The sequence below is a fragment of the Podarcis raffonei genome, chromosome 12, assembly GCF_027172205.1.
Source record: "Podarcis raffonei isolate rPodRaf1 chromosome 12, rPodRaf1.pri, whole genome shotgun sequence".
Classification (NCBI taxonomy): domain Eukaryota; kingdom Metazoa; phylum Chordata; class Lepidosauria; order Squamata; family Lacertidae; genus Podarcis; species Podarcis raffonei.
The window spans coordinates 2,534,036-2,546,890 of record NC_070613.1 but is presented as its reverse complement, the minus strand read 5'-3'; the positions used below and the strand labels follow the sequence as shown (position 1 = coordinate 2,546,890).

Genomic DNA, 12,855 nt, shown 5'->3' with positions numbered 1-12,855 from the left:
GCTATGACCCTTCCCCATCATTCAGAAGCAGTATGTCACTCACTGCCAGCTGCAAGGACAGGCAGAGGAGCAGAGGACCCAACTCCGAGGGACCAAGGTCCCTTTGCCTCCCCCAATACAATATTTGCAGGGCCCTGGCCCCCAGAAAGTTGATGAATATTGGCATTCAAATGGTGTGTGTGTGCTGCATCATGTGATTGGTTATGTGGGGCGGGTTACATGCCCCCCATATATTATTCAAGTTGGCACCCCAGTGATAAAGGTTGCTTCCATGGCAGAGCCCTTTAACACTGCTGAATCAGCAGGATGTGGAATTAAGGCGGGTGAACCCGCCCAACACTTTAGCATAGCAGTGTATTCTCCTTGAGAAATTTGGCAATGCCATGGGCAACTGCCTAAATAATGTTTCCTCAGAAGCAAGTCCTCAATTCAGTGTTGTATTTAAGCCCTCGCCTGTGAGAGTTGCCTCTAGGTGAGTGCATGGGGTTACGACTTAATGTGCAGCCAGGCTGGTGAATGAGGGACAGCACAGAAATGTGGCAGGTTGCTGAAGGACTCTACATCCATCTGAGCTACTCACCCAAGTGGTAATCAGGCTACTAGCTCATGTAGGCTTATTTACAAGGCTGCCTGAATTATAGAATTTTAGAGTTGAAGGGACCCTGAGGATCATCTAGTCCAGCCCCCTGCAATGCAGGAATATGCAGCTGTCCCATTTTGGGGATTGAACCTGTGACCTTGGTGTTCTCAGCACCATTCTCTAACCCTGCTTTGTGAGGTAGGATGAGTATGGGCTTAAATTACTGCTTTCCTCTTTTCAGGCGCAGCAGTTGCTTATTAATGTATGTTTTACTTCGCTATTTTAAACAAATAACATTGAAAGCATTAACAAAGAATCGCTCTGGCTGCAAAACAGAAAACCAGTAACTAAACCGCTGCTCCCTTGCAGGGGGACAGGAAATGATTGATAAGAGCCACCACAGGAATGCTATACAAGTGAATAGGTAGCAAACAGAATGAAGTAGCAAAAAGGCTGCATGAAAGAAGGAGACAACCAATGAAAGGGAGACGTGTCTCTGGTGCATTGCCAGTCGACACTGGACAGCCTCGCTCTCCTTTTTCATTTTAAGACCAAAACATTGCCACAGATCAGGACTGAAAATTGATGGGAGGAGAACACAGGTCCTTTGAAATGCAGTGGTTCGGCAGTGATTAGGGTTGGGAAATATCTGGTTTTCAACATCGTAGGCTCTCCTAACGTTCTTAAAATTCCAGTACAGTAGTTAAATAGGTTGTTTGATAGCTAAAAAAACCCCCTCTCCTTTTAAAAAAGACACTGTAGTTGATTAGCTTTTAAAGTTCCATTTGGGAGTTGATCATTTGCATGCTTGTCGAAGAGGGACGTTCCTGGATTTTTAATCTGTGATTATATAAAACGCATCCCGCAGCTGCTTTGCTGTGGAGTTGCGATCAAATATCTGAGCTGGCTGTGGTCTGTGTTATCCAAAGAATTATTGGGTTGGAATTGGCAAGATTGCTGGACATAAATTAAACCCAAGTTTGCACAAAGCTGTCTACAATACTTGCTGTGGGGTGACCTTTTTGCAAATCAAAAGCGTTTGCAGTGAAATCCTGTGCATGTTTATACGGAGGCAAATCCCACTGAGTTCTATGGAGACTTTGTGTTTCTATGGGATTATAGCCTGTATTGGGGTTCTTGGGTTGATTTTTTTTTTTATTAAAATGTGATCATCTGTTTCCCGCAAGTGAACTTGCATAGATATGTATAAAACAGGATGGTAATTTTTGTGAATTACTAATTTCTGTGTGCTTTTTCCTTCTTAATTTACCAGGGTGAATTAATCCCCACTTTAATGGGGAACCACCATTTCAATTTGTTGTACACAGAACACACATGGTAGCAAGGGGAGGGTGATGATTCCTTTTCTCAAGTGCACTTAAAAGGCTGATTTGGTTCTGGTTGACAATACTGCTTATTTCGGACCAATCTGGAGCCTTCCAGCTGTTTTTTAGTACAAATCCCATCAGTGGGAGGATATTTGCAGGACCACACCTTGCAATCCCTGCCTCCTGTGACCACCCCTTCCCACTGTCTCCCACTTATGTGAATGAAATTCTCAGAGCAGCACCAGCCCAGCTGAAGTCATCTGGAGAGGAACAGTTTAGGATTCTTCCTTATTATCCACATCAGTGGTCAAGAGAACTGAAGTATGAACTATTAGTTATTACAAGTCTCTTAATCTATTCTAATAAAGCAGTAAATGAAACGATGAACTTCTTAACAAAGTTGGGGTTACAGAAGGTCTCCCTTAGTCATACAGTACTTTCTTCTTGCAAAAGTATTCAAATTAATTCTGCCAAAGTTCTGCTAGGCAAATTTCTCCATCATCCATATTACCTATTTATTATAAAGTTTACTCTATACTGTGAATGGTTGCCTGTATCACACTTAAAACAATTTTTATTATGGATGGTCATAGATTCATAGAATTGGAGAGTTGGAAAGGACTCATGGGATCATCTAGTCCAACGGCCTGCAGTGCCGGTATGACAACTAGAGAATCCCTGACAGGTGGCCCTCCAAACTCTGTTTAAAAACCTCCAATGGAGGAGAGTCCCGCCACCTTCTGAGGTAGTCCATTTCACCACCGAGTGGCTCTCACTGTCAGAAAGTTATTCCGAATGTTCAGGTAGAATCTCCTTTCTTGTCATTTTAATCCATCAGTTTGGGTCCTACCTTCTGGAACAGCAGAAAACAAGCTTGCTCCATCTTCCATGTGACAGCCCTTCAGATTTTTAAGGTGGCTTACATAACACCTCTCAGTCTGCTCTTCTCCAGACTAAACATCCCCAACTCCTTCAACTGTTCCTCATAAGGCTTGGTTGCAAGACCCTTCATCATCTTAGTTACCCTCCTCTGCACACCTTCCAGCTTGTCAATATTCTCCTTAGACTGTAGTGCCTAGAACTGGACATAGGTCTCCAGGTGGGGTGTGACCAAAGCAGAGCAGAGTGGTCGTTCCCCCCCCCCCACAAGACTGAAAGCTCAAAGACCGCATGAGGAATTATGTGACAAAGGTAGCACTTGTACTCAAATCTTGAGCCTTGAGGACCAGCCTGCCTGGCAACTGCACTCATCCACAGGCTAAACTGTGCACTCTTATTGGTTTACTCTATTCATATGCCAAAAGGGTTCAACTGGATTTCTGTTTAAAATAATAGTTTATTATAACCTAAGGATCAACACGGGTGGCGCTGTGGGTTAAACCACAGAGCCTAGGACTTGCTGATCAGAAGGTCGGCGGTTTGAATCCCTGCGACGGGCTGAGCTCCCGTTGCTCAGTCCCTGCTCCTGCCCACCTAGCAGTTCGAAAGCACGTCAAAGTGCAAGTAGATAAATAGGTACTGCTCCGGCGGGAAGGTAAACGGCGTTTCCGTGTGCAGCTCTGGTTCTCCAGAAGCGGCTTAGTCATGCTGGCCACATGAACCGGAAGCTGTACACCAGCTCCCTCGGCCAATAAAGCGAGATGAGCGCCGCAACCCCAGAGTCGGTCACGACTGGACCTAACGGTCAGGGGTCCCTTTACCTTTACCTAAGGATCAGGAAAAGGAGATACACATGCAATTCTGAAACCACCAATGATGGAGAGAAGGTTCTGAAAAGAAATGGCAGTTGCTGGATGAACTGATGGGAGGAGCCTGGCTTTCTCAGCTGAGTTTAATTGAGGAAGTCTCTCTTAAAGGTGCCACCATTACTCAGATGCAATAACTTGGGCTGAACCATTCAGAATAACGTGATGAATATACAGGACAGGAGCTGTCTGTGGTGACATACCGTATTTTTTGCACCATAACACTCACTTTTTTCCTCCTAGAAAGTAAGGGGAAATGTCTGTGCGTGTTATGGAGTGAATGCCTATGGATGGCGGGGGGATCTGCTGCAGTCGTGAGCAGAGGATCCATGGTTCCCCTTCCTTCCCTCCTCCGTGGCTTGCTTTGAAACAGCAAAGCGGGAGAAGAGCCGCTGAGTGGGGAGGAGAGAGGGACAGAGAGCCTGCTTGCTTTAAAGGAGCAAAGTGGGAGAGGAGAGGAGCCGCTTACACTCGTGTCCGGTTGGTTCCTTTAAAGCAAGCAGGCTCTCTGTCCCTTTCTCCTCCCCACTTAGCTCGCTACATAGCAGCCAAGTTTTTCAGCTGGCTAAGCCTGCTTGCTTTAAAGGAGCAAAGCGGGAGAGGAGAGGAGCCTTCTCCCCTTAAACCCCTCTCCTGCATTATTAGCAGCATCCTTCTCCACACACCCCATGCGTGCTCCTTGTCCCTTGAGTGCTTTTCCTTCCCTCCCCACTTAAAATGTGGTTACAAAGCATGGATCCACATGGATCCTCAGGATTTTTGCATTGGGCTACTCCAAACTCACTGTCAGATCACATGTCTGTAGCCACAGCATGAACCACAAAAATCATACATCCACTATTTTGTTTAGAATATTTTTTTCTTGTTTTCCTCCTCTAAAAACTATGTGCGTGTTATGGTCGGGTGCGTGTTATAGAGCGAAAAATACGGTAAAACTGCTGCAGATTCTTTCTAATGACATAATGCACAGACTCTAAGCCCAGTCACAGTATCTGTTTTATTATATATTTCCAAACTGTTGAGCATCTCTTCCAGCCCTTTGAAAAGACAGGTTGTATTCCTACATCACAAGGTTTAGCACAGGGAGGCGGAGCCTGCTGCCCTCCAGATGTGGGGCTCCAGGGTCCCATTGGCCCCAACTGGCATGATGAGGAAGATCAGGGATCATGAAGCCCAACAACATCAGGAGGACCAAAGGCTCTTACCACGATCGTGTGGAAGACATCTTGGATGTTGCCATGCTTTCATTTCCTTTTACTCTTAATTTTAATGTTTTTAATTGGTAATAAAAGAATAGTTCTTGGAAAGTGTCTATAGATTTTACTGCAATCTAGAAGTATAAAAATTTTGGTAATGAACTAAATGAATAAATCTTCCAAAATCAGGTCAGTGAACTGCCTCAGTTAGAAGAGTGACCACTTTTCAGGAACAATTAAAGAGCCTTTCAGCAATTTAAAGGTTAATTAAATAGGACTGGGAGACAGAGAAAACCTGTTCCAGAGCCCCAGACATTTCCCATCCTAGTTATCTTGAAGAAATCCACAGCCATGCAAGCAATGCACTGATTCTCACTTTTATTCTATCTTAGGGGAAGGGATTTCCAAAAACCATTCCCAGCGTTACTTCCCAAGCCCAAGCCCACCTGATCACGCTGCAGCAACCTCCCCACATCCCTGCCATGCTGGCAGGGGCTGATGGGAGTTGTAGTCCAAAACATCATGGAGGGCACAAACTTGGCAAAGGCTGTTGTACAGGTGGTGATGATTTTTTAATTAGTCAATGCCCCAAATGACTGTGTGGATTCAGAGGGCCACACATGAGATTCAAAGAGAGCTACATTTGATGTTGCAGCTCAGAGTCCTTCTTTGTTCAATTCTTTTGCCCTCAATACTTGCATATTAGCCAGAGACATTCCATGAACCACATCCTCCAGCTTGTAGAAGGTCTGGAAGACGGTTGAGGATACCGAGTGGCACTCAAAATAGCGCCTCAGTGTGGCCAGACTCTCCATGACTTCTGCCTTGGAAGGGCAGGGCAAGTTCTCTGTCGTCTTCTCTTCCTCTGCAGCTGCACAGGCTGGTTCTTGAACCCCTTGGAGCATTTCAGCACCCTCCTGGTCTCCAAAACACTCCAGCTCCTCATCGACCAGCACAAACCGTTCAAATTGTTGCCGGTCCTTGAACCCCAGGGCTTGGACCACGTCCATGGGAGGAGCTGGGATGCGGAGAGCCAAGCCAAAGCCCGCAGCTTGGAAACAGCTTGTGATGGTCTGTGGACAGACATCTAACCAGGCTTGGACTATCATATGAACAGCGTCCAAAAGAGTCAAGTGCTTTGAGAGTTCGCTTGCAGGAACAGGGGATCTGCTGTCGAGCACAGCAAGGAGGCGAAGAAGCATCCTCCTCCGGTAATGGCATTTGAAGTTCTGGACCAGACCATGCTCAAGAGGATGGATACGGGAAGATCCAGGAGGCATGAAAACCATCTTGGTATGAGAGAGCTCAGTGTCGGGATGCGCCGCACATGGGACCAAAAACAGCACCACGCTCCTGTCTGTTCGTTTCATGTCCTCGTTGAATTTCTGGAGCCACTCAGTGAAGATGGTCGCTGTCATCCATGCCTTGCTATCAGCTCTGTAGGTGACAGGCAACAGGTCCTCCCTGTCAACGCCTTGGAAGCCAAATGGCCTTCGTGCCTTGCCGACGATCAGGGCGTCCCTCTTGTCTGAAGCATCCAGATTGGTGCAGAGCAAGACAGTGAGCTGGTCCTTGGCTCCCTCTCCGCTGTCCCAAGCTAGGCCTTCTGGGGTAGCTCGAAACAGGATGCCAGCCTCCCCACAGGCGTAGATGTCACGGGGGTCGTATTTGTTTAGAATGTATCGCAGGACATTGTTTTCCCAGCCCTCATCCTCCAGATCCTCACTGTTCTCTTTCTCCTCCAGAGGTCTTCCATGCGCCGCTTTCTGCCTAGCTTTGAAACCACGCAACCAACCCAGGCCTGCCTCCAGCTCTGGCTTCCTCCTGAACATCTTGGAGAGATCTCCAGCCTTCTCTTGCAAATGCATCCCATTGGCAGGGGTGCTGGACAGACACCTGTGCTCAAACCACTGTAGAAGGGCCACCTCACCAGCCATGGTCTTCTCCTCTAGCTTGCGCTTGCGCCCTGGGTTGCCGTTCTTGCACCACTCGGCCAGGATGCGCTCTTTGTTCTTGATGATGCGGCAGATCTGGGGCTGGGAGACCCCAAACCTCTTGGCCAGTTCGCTCTGGGAGACCTTGGGCCCTTCCAGCATCTCCAGCACCCGGACCTTCTCTTGTAGGGAGAGCTCCTTCCGCTCTTTCCTCTGCACGACAGTCTCGCTCGACAGAGGTGAAACCCTCTTCCTGCAGCTGGTGTGGTTGCTGGCATTCCCTGCCAGGCAGGCTCCCTGACCAGTGGCAAGAGCAACATGCTCCATCAAGCTCCTTCCGCAGTCCCCGCAGATGTATGAGCATTGCCCAGTGTGGTTCAGACCGTGCTTTTCTAACTCTGCCTTTTGGGCAAAGTTCTTCCCACATTCCAAGCACCAGTGGGGCATCTCTCCCATCGGAGCTCTGCAGATCCCAAAGGCAGGCACACTGGGGCCACATCCCACTCTGTGGTCCATCACCAGACCCTCCTCACTGCCTGCTCTGGAGTCAGGCTGCCCTGGTTCCAAGTGGTTTTGCCCAAGTGCAGGAGGGCTGAGTCCATTCTCTCCACCTTTTTCAGGTGAGGCATTGGCAGGAGGCAAGACCTCCTGCCTCTTTCGATACATCTCCGGTTCCTCTTCCTCCTTCACTCTTTTTGGATGCTGGTCCAATCCTGGAAAAGAAAAAATGCAGAGAAGGTTAACTGAGTGACCAAAGGAAGTGTAATGGACTTCTATATGTTCTTCTATCTAACAGACCACCCTTCACCAGGTGACCTCCAGATGTTTGGGACTACAACTCCCATCAGGCCTAACTAGCATGGGGGTCCTTTGATCAGACTGGGCACTGCCAAGAAGAGCCCAGTGGCTGGATCAGGCCAACATCCTGAAGTCTTTCAGACAGAGGACTCATATTATTTCTGCTTTTCAGATTACAGTCATACCTCAGGTTACAGACACTTCAGGTTGCATTTTTTCGGGTTGCGGACCGCCGAAACCCGAAAGTACCAGAATGGGTTACTTCCGGGTTTCGGTGGTCACGCATGCGCAGAAGTGCTAAATCATGCTCTGCACATGTGCAGAAGCGCCAAATTGCAACCCGCGAGTGTGCAGATGCACTGCTGCGGGTTGCGAACGTGCATCCCGCACAGATCACGTTCGCAACCCGAGCCTCCACTGTATCTGCAGATAGGCAAAATCCTGCTTAAATGGGGGAAAGTGTGGGGTGGGACTTGGATAAGAAGGGCATCATTGGGACGCTGCAAAAGAAGGTGAGCACTGAACGGCTTCATGGTCACACTAAATTCCCCTGTGGAGAAGGACAAGAATACAAGGAGAGTCTGCAGGATCAGGCCAATGGCCCATCTAGTCCAGAATCCTGTTCTCACTGTGGCTAACCAGATGCCCAGTATGAGAAACCCCCAAGCAGGATTCGAGCACAAGAACAACTCTCCCCTCCTGCAGCTTCCCGTGACTGGCATTCAGAAGCATTGCTGTCTCCAACTGTGGAGGCAGAACAGAAACATCCTGGCTTGTAGGCATGGGGTGGAGATAATTTAGAAGGTGCAGGTGCCAGTGGGTGCATGATGGGAGCCTGGCAGGTATGAGAGAGTATGCCTTGCTGGACCCACATTTGAACCATTAAGCCAGCCCTACTCTGGTGGAAGGGATGCGGGTGGCGCTGTGGGTTAAACCACAAAGCCTAGGACTTGCCGATCAGCAGGTCGGCGGTTTGAATCCCTGCGACGGGGTGAGCTCCCATTGCTCAGTCCCTGCTCCTGCCCACCTAGCAGTTCGAAAGCACATCAAAGTGCAAGTAGATAAATAGGTACCACTCCAGCGGGAAGGTAAATGGCGTTTCCGTGCGTTGCTCTGGTTTGCCAGAAGCGGCTTAGTCCTGCTGGCCACATGACCCGGAAGCTGTACGCCGGCTCCCTCGGCCAATAAAGTGAGATGAGTGCCACAACCCCAGAGTCAGTCACAACTGGACCTAGTGGTCAGGGGTCCCTTTACCTTTACTTTGGTGGAATTTGGTGCTCCCCCTCTGTTCCCTTCTTCTACCAGGACCCTAAGTCAAAGTTGCATGCTGCATAGCTGAGTGACAGGGCTAGCAAACATTTCCGCCCATTTGCAAGGCAGCATAAATGCTGTTGTGCAAGAGTTGCAGGTTCCCCCACCACAATTCATGGCTAATGGGACAGGGCAAAAGCAATTTTCATTCGCACTGAACTTTTTTTGTGGTGAGGTGCATTGAAAGAATCCTTCTCCTCCTCCTCCTCCTGAGGAACCACCCAGAAACTCACTCCTCAACCCCATGCATGTGTCCGCCGAGTTGTTGCTTCCAAGTAGGTGAGTGGAAATCACTCTGCACATGCCCAAGAGTACTCTCTACTCTCCCCCTTTTCTCTTTTTTGCTGCAGCTGTGAAAACAGCTTCCAGGACTAAAAGTCACCAATCCCCGCATCTAAAATGAATCCCTCAAGCTCTCTGCATGCAGCTCTCTGAGACTTCCTCAGAGCCATCCTTACCTGAATCTGTATCCAGTGGAACCTGGTCTTTTTGAGCCATCCTTCGCCAAGCCGGGATGGAGGCCCCACCGCTGCTGCTTTGAGTATCCTCGCAGCACCCAGAGGCTTTAGAACTAGTGCTGGTACCAAGAGACAATGCAGGGAGGAGAGAAAGGCTGAGGATGGAGGATGCTGGAAGGACCAGAGTCCGAGCATCTCCCGGAGACGAAGGCGAGTGCAAGGCTTCTCCCACTCCACCAAAAAGTCACAGGGCAGGTGAGGGTAGAGGCCTGTTTGCTGCTGCTCATGGAATGCTGCTCAGCTTCTCCCATCCAGAAATCTCTCCACCGCCAGCCCCATCCTTTCTGCCTGCTCTATGTTCATCTCGCCAATTGGTGCTGTGCTTTTCTGTTTAGGATTTCTTCTTGGCCTGGATTGGACAAGGGATCCCTCCAATGGGCAGCAATGGAGCTAGAGGAGAGAGGGAGGGAGAGGGAGAGGGAGACTGAGAGAACAATGGTTCATTGGAAAAACCAACAGCGATATCCCCAGCAAGAGCGAGACAGCCTTTCCTGACGCAGCATCCCCACAGACTGGGGCAGGAGGGTGCTGGAAGAGGACTAGGATGGGAATCGCTCCTCCCCACAGGCAAATTGCTAGGGCTGCAAAAGCAAGCCTATTTGCATTTCACAAAACCAGGGCTTTAAATGTAGGGGAGGCCACCCCATGACCCACCTGCCTCTTTCACGGGCTGCGGCAGAGAGTGGGCACAAAGGAAATCTGTCAGGAACTTTAGAACCAAGGTTATCACCACTAGTCCATCTAGGTCAGTATTGTCAACACTGGATGGCAGCAGCTCTACAAGATTTCAGGGTGCGGGAACATTCCTAGCCCTATCTGAAGCTGCTACTGGGGCATTTTGCATATAAAACTGGTTTGTTGTGGCACTTACCTGCCCCCCCTTTAAGATTGTAGTCCTCATGATAGAGAATAATGAGCCAATTTAAATAGGGCCACAGGAAGCTCCTTTATATCAAGTCAGGTCTTTATTTACACCAGTGGTTCCCAAACTTTTTCCAGCTGCCGCCCCCTTGGTTCCATAAACTCACGGCCAGTTCCCCCCTATGCTAAAAAGGCATCATTCGTAATAGCATCATTCGTAAAAAAGGCATCATTCGTAATAGCGGTTTGCACAGCCCGCGAAGGAAGAACGCTAAGGAAGATAACACTAATCTAGAACGCTAAGGAAGATAACAGCACGTTGAAATTCAAAACACTGACAATTCATTGCACATTTATTCAAAACCCAATTAACTTGATCCAGTGATAGCAGCTTTTCAAAGTCTCCATGAGACTCTTAGTCTCAAGGTTGTGGGTTCAAATTAAAGAAATTTAATTAATAATAAAAATAAAAACCAGGGGAATGAAATATAGTAAAACATCCCTCTCACCTACTCTAAAAAGCTATAGGTAGCCCTTAATTTATTAATTGTTGTTCATTGTTTCAATCACCAAGATTGTATCAATCACTGTGTGTGTGTGTGTGTGTGTGTGTGTGACAGAGAGAGAGAGAGAATGCCAGAGTTTGTGGGTGCAAGACACACATAATTCCTGGATTTAGTAAGTGTTAGAATTTAATCAGTGTTTGGAGTATTAAGGTGGGCTGCCAGATGCTGCATTTAATAGTGTCAAAATACAAACCAAACAACTTTTCCTGCTCAGAAAATCTCTTGGGAGAAGAGCCATCATGGAGGACAAAAGGAAGGCGATTAGCAAAGCAAATACAGTGGTACCTTGGTTCTCAAACTTAATCCGTTCCGGAAGTCCATTTCAAAACCAAAGCGTTCCAAAACCAAGGCGCGCTTTCTGATAGAAAGTAATGCATAATGGATTAATCCATTCCAGACTTTTAAAAACAACCCCTAAAACAGCAATTTAACATGAATTTTACTATCTAATGAGACCACTGATCCATAAAATGAAAGCAATAATCAATGTACTGTACTATAAGTTTGAGGAAACCTGATCTAAAGCCATGCAACCAGTCCGTGCAGAATGTAGGCACCCTATATAGTATGTAGAAATGAGTGATATTTGAGGGAGCAGGCTGGCAGGCGGGGCCCATGTCTTACATCATAGGAGCCTACACAACACAAAACACTGTTGCAGCTTTTATTTTATTTGCTTTTTATCATATATTTTGGAAATGTACATCCAGGTTTTTTCCCCTTTAAATTTTTTGGGCTGGCTTCCAAGAGAGTGGGGCCCTAAGCTATAGCTTGTTTTCTTGTTGTTTAGTCGTTTAGTCGTGTCCGACTCTTCGTGACCCCCTGGACCAGAGCACGCCAGGCACTTCTGTCTTCCACTGCCTCCCGCATTTTGGGCAAACTCATGCTGGTAGCTTCGAGAACACTGTCCAACCATCTCGTCCTCTGCCGTCCCCTTCTCCTTGTGCCCTCCATCTTTCCCAACATCAGGGTCTTTTCCAGGGAGTCTTCTCTTCTCATGAGGTGGCCAAAGTCTTGGAGCCTCAGCTTCAGGATCTGTCCTTCCAGGGAGCACTCAGGGCTGATTTCCCTCAGAATGGATAGGTTTGATCTTCTTGCAGTCCATGGGACTCTCAAGAGTCTCCTCCAGCACCAGAATTCAAAAGCATCCATTCTTCGGCGATCAGCCTTCTTTATGGTCCAGCTCTCACTTCCATACATCACTACTGGGAAAACCATAGCTTTAACTATACGGACCTTTGTTGGCAAGGTGATGTCTCTACTTATAGCTTGTTTAGCTTATACGTAAATCCGGCACTGTATCCTATATTATTCTTACAGTGATGATAATAACCCGGTCTCCCCCGCCTCCCTCCCCGCAGCGTCGCCCACGGCCTCCGGCCGCCAGGTGTCGCTGCGGCATCTGCCTTCTCCTCCTCCGCCCCTGGGCGGCGCTCTCTCCCGGCGCTCGCTCCGCTTCCTGGAGCTTCCCCGGCGCCGCCGTCCGTCTTGCCCGCCCCGCTCCTCCCTCTCGCTCTCCCGGCCCTCCTCGCCCCTCAGAAGCGGCGGCGGCGACGACAGCGCCGGGCCATGGCCGAGTGGAGCCCCGCCCAGGTGAGCGAGGAGGGACCTGGAATGGGGGGGGGGGAGAGAGGTGACGGTTGGGCGGAGGGGGGGGGAGATGAAGGTGGGGGGGCTCCCAAAATGGAGTCTGCTGCTGAGGGAGGTTGTCATGGGTGGTGAAGGGGGGGGAATGGATGCCGTGGGGGGGCCTGAGGAGGGACCCCTTCCTTTGGAGACCCCCCATTGGCTGGTGGGGGGGCTCTTGTGGCTGCTGCAGTTGTGGGTCCGGTGGGGGCGGCGGTGTTTTTGTGGTGTGGGGAGGGGGAGGCAAAGTGCTGTCAGGGGCTGAGGATGCTGAAGCTGGGGGGGGGGGGAGACACGTACATGTCAAAAACCACCTCCTGGAGATGCACGTCAGGGTCCCAAAAGGCTGGGGGGCTTTTTGGGGGGGTGATCTTTTGGGGGGTGATCTGGGA

General features: G+C 49.0%; 2 protein-coding genes and 1 long non-coding RNA gene across 3 annotated transcripts in view; 1 reads left to right on the top strand and 2 right to left on the bottom strand.

Annotated features, from left to right (window-relative positions):
• Positions 1-3,044: 3,044 nt before the first annotated feature.
• Positions 3,045-3,849, bottom strand: LOC128424316 (uncharacterized). Its single transcript, XR_008332982.1, has 2 exons — positions 3,615-3,849; positions 3,045-3,254 (listed from the first exon to the last, which is right to left on the bottom strand). It is a non-coding gene; the product is annotated as an uncharacterized LOC128424316 (long non-coding RNA).
• A 1,363-nt stretch (positions 3,850-5,212) lies between these two features.
• LOC128424285 (tigger transposable element-derived protein 3-like) lies at positions 5,213-10,059 on the bottom strand. The gene is made up of 2 exons (XM_053410293.1): positions 9,351-10,059; positions 5,213-7,496 (listed from the first exon to the last, which is right to left on the bottom strand). Exons 1-2 carry the CDS (start codon positions 9,388-9,390, stop codon positions 5,506-5,508), a joined length of 2,031 nt encoding a protein of 676 aa, XP_053266268.1. The 5' UTR covers positions 9,391-10,059; the 3' UTR covers positions 5,213-5,505.
• Positions 10,060-12,185: 2,126 nt separating this feature from the next.
• The window catches only part of LOC128398367 (zinc finger protein 282-like), a 34,101-nt gene continuing 33,431 nt past the window's right edge, over positions 12,186-12,855 (top strand). Inside the window, exon 1 of the mRNA XM_053359374.1 lies at positions 12,186-12,430. Within this exon, the coding sequence (XP_053215349.1) occupies positions 12,407-12,430 (24 nt within the window). The 5' untranslated portion in view covers positions 12,186-12,406. The remainder of the gene's footprint in view (positions 12,431-12,855) is intronic.

Bases quoted from the DNA above. Each gene is read 5' to 3' on its own strand.
- LOC128424285 (XM_053410293.1), bottom strand. From the start codon at position 9,390: ATGGCTCAAAAAGACCAGGTTCCACTGGATACAGATTCAG. The intron at 7,497-9,350 runs GTAAGGATGGCT...TTTCTTTTCCAG, and splicing joins TCCACTGGATACAGATTCAG to GATTGGACCAGCATCCAAAA.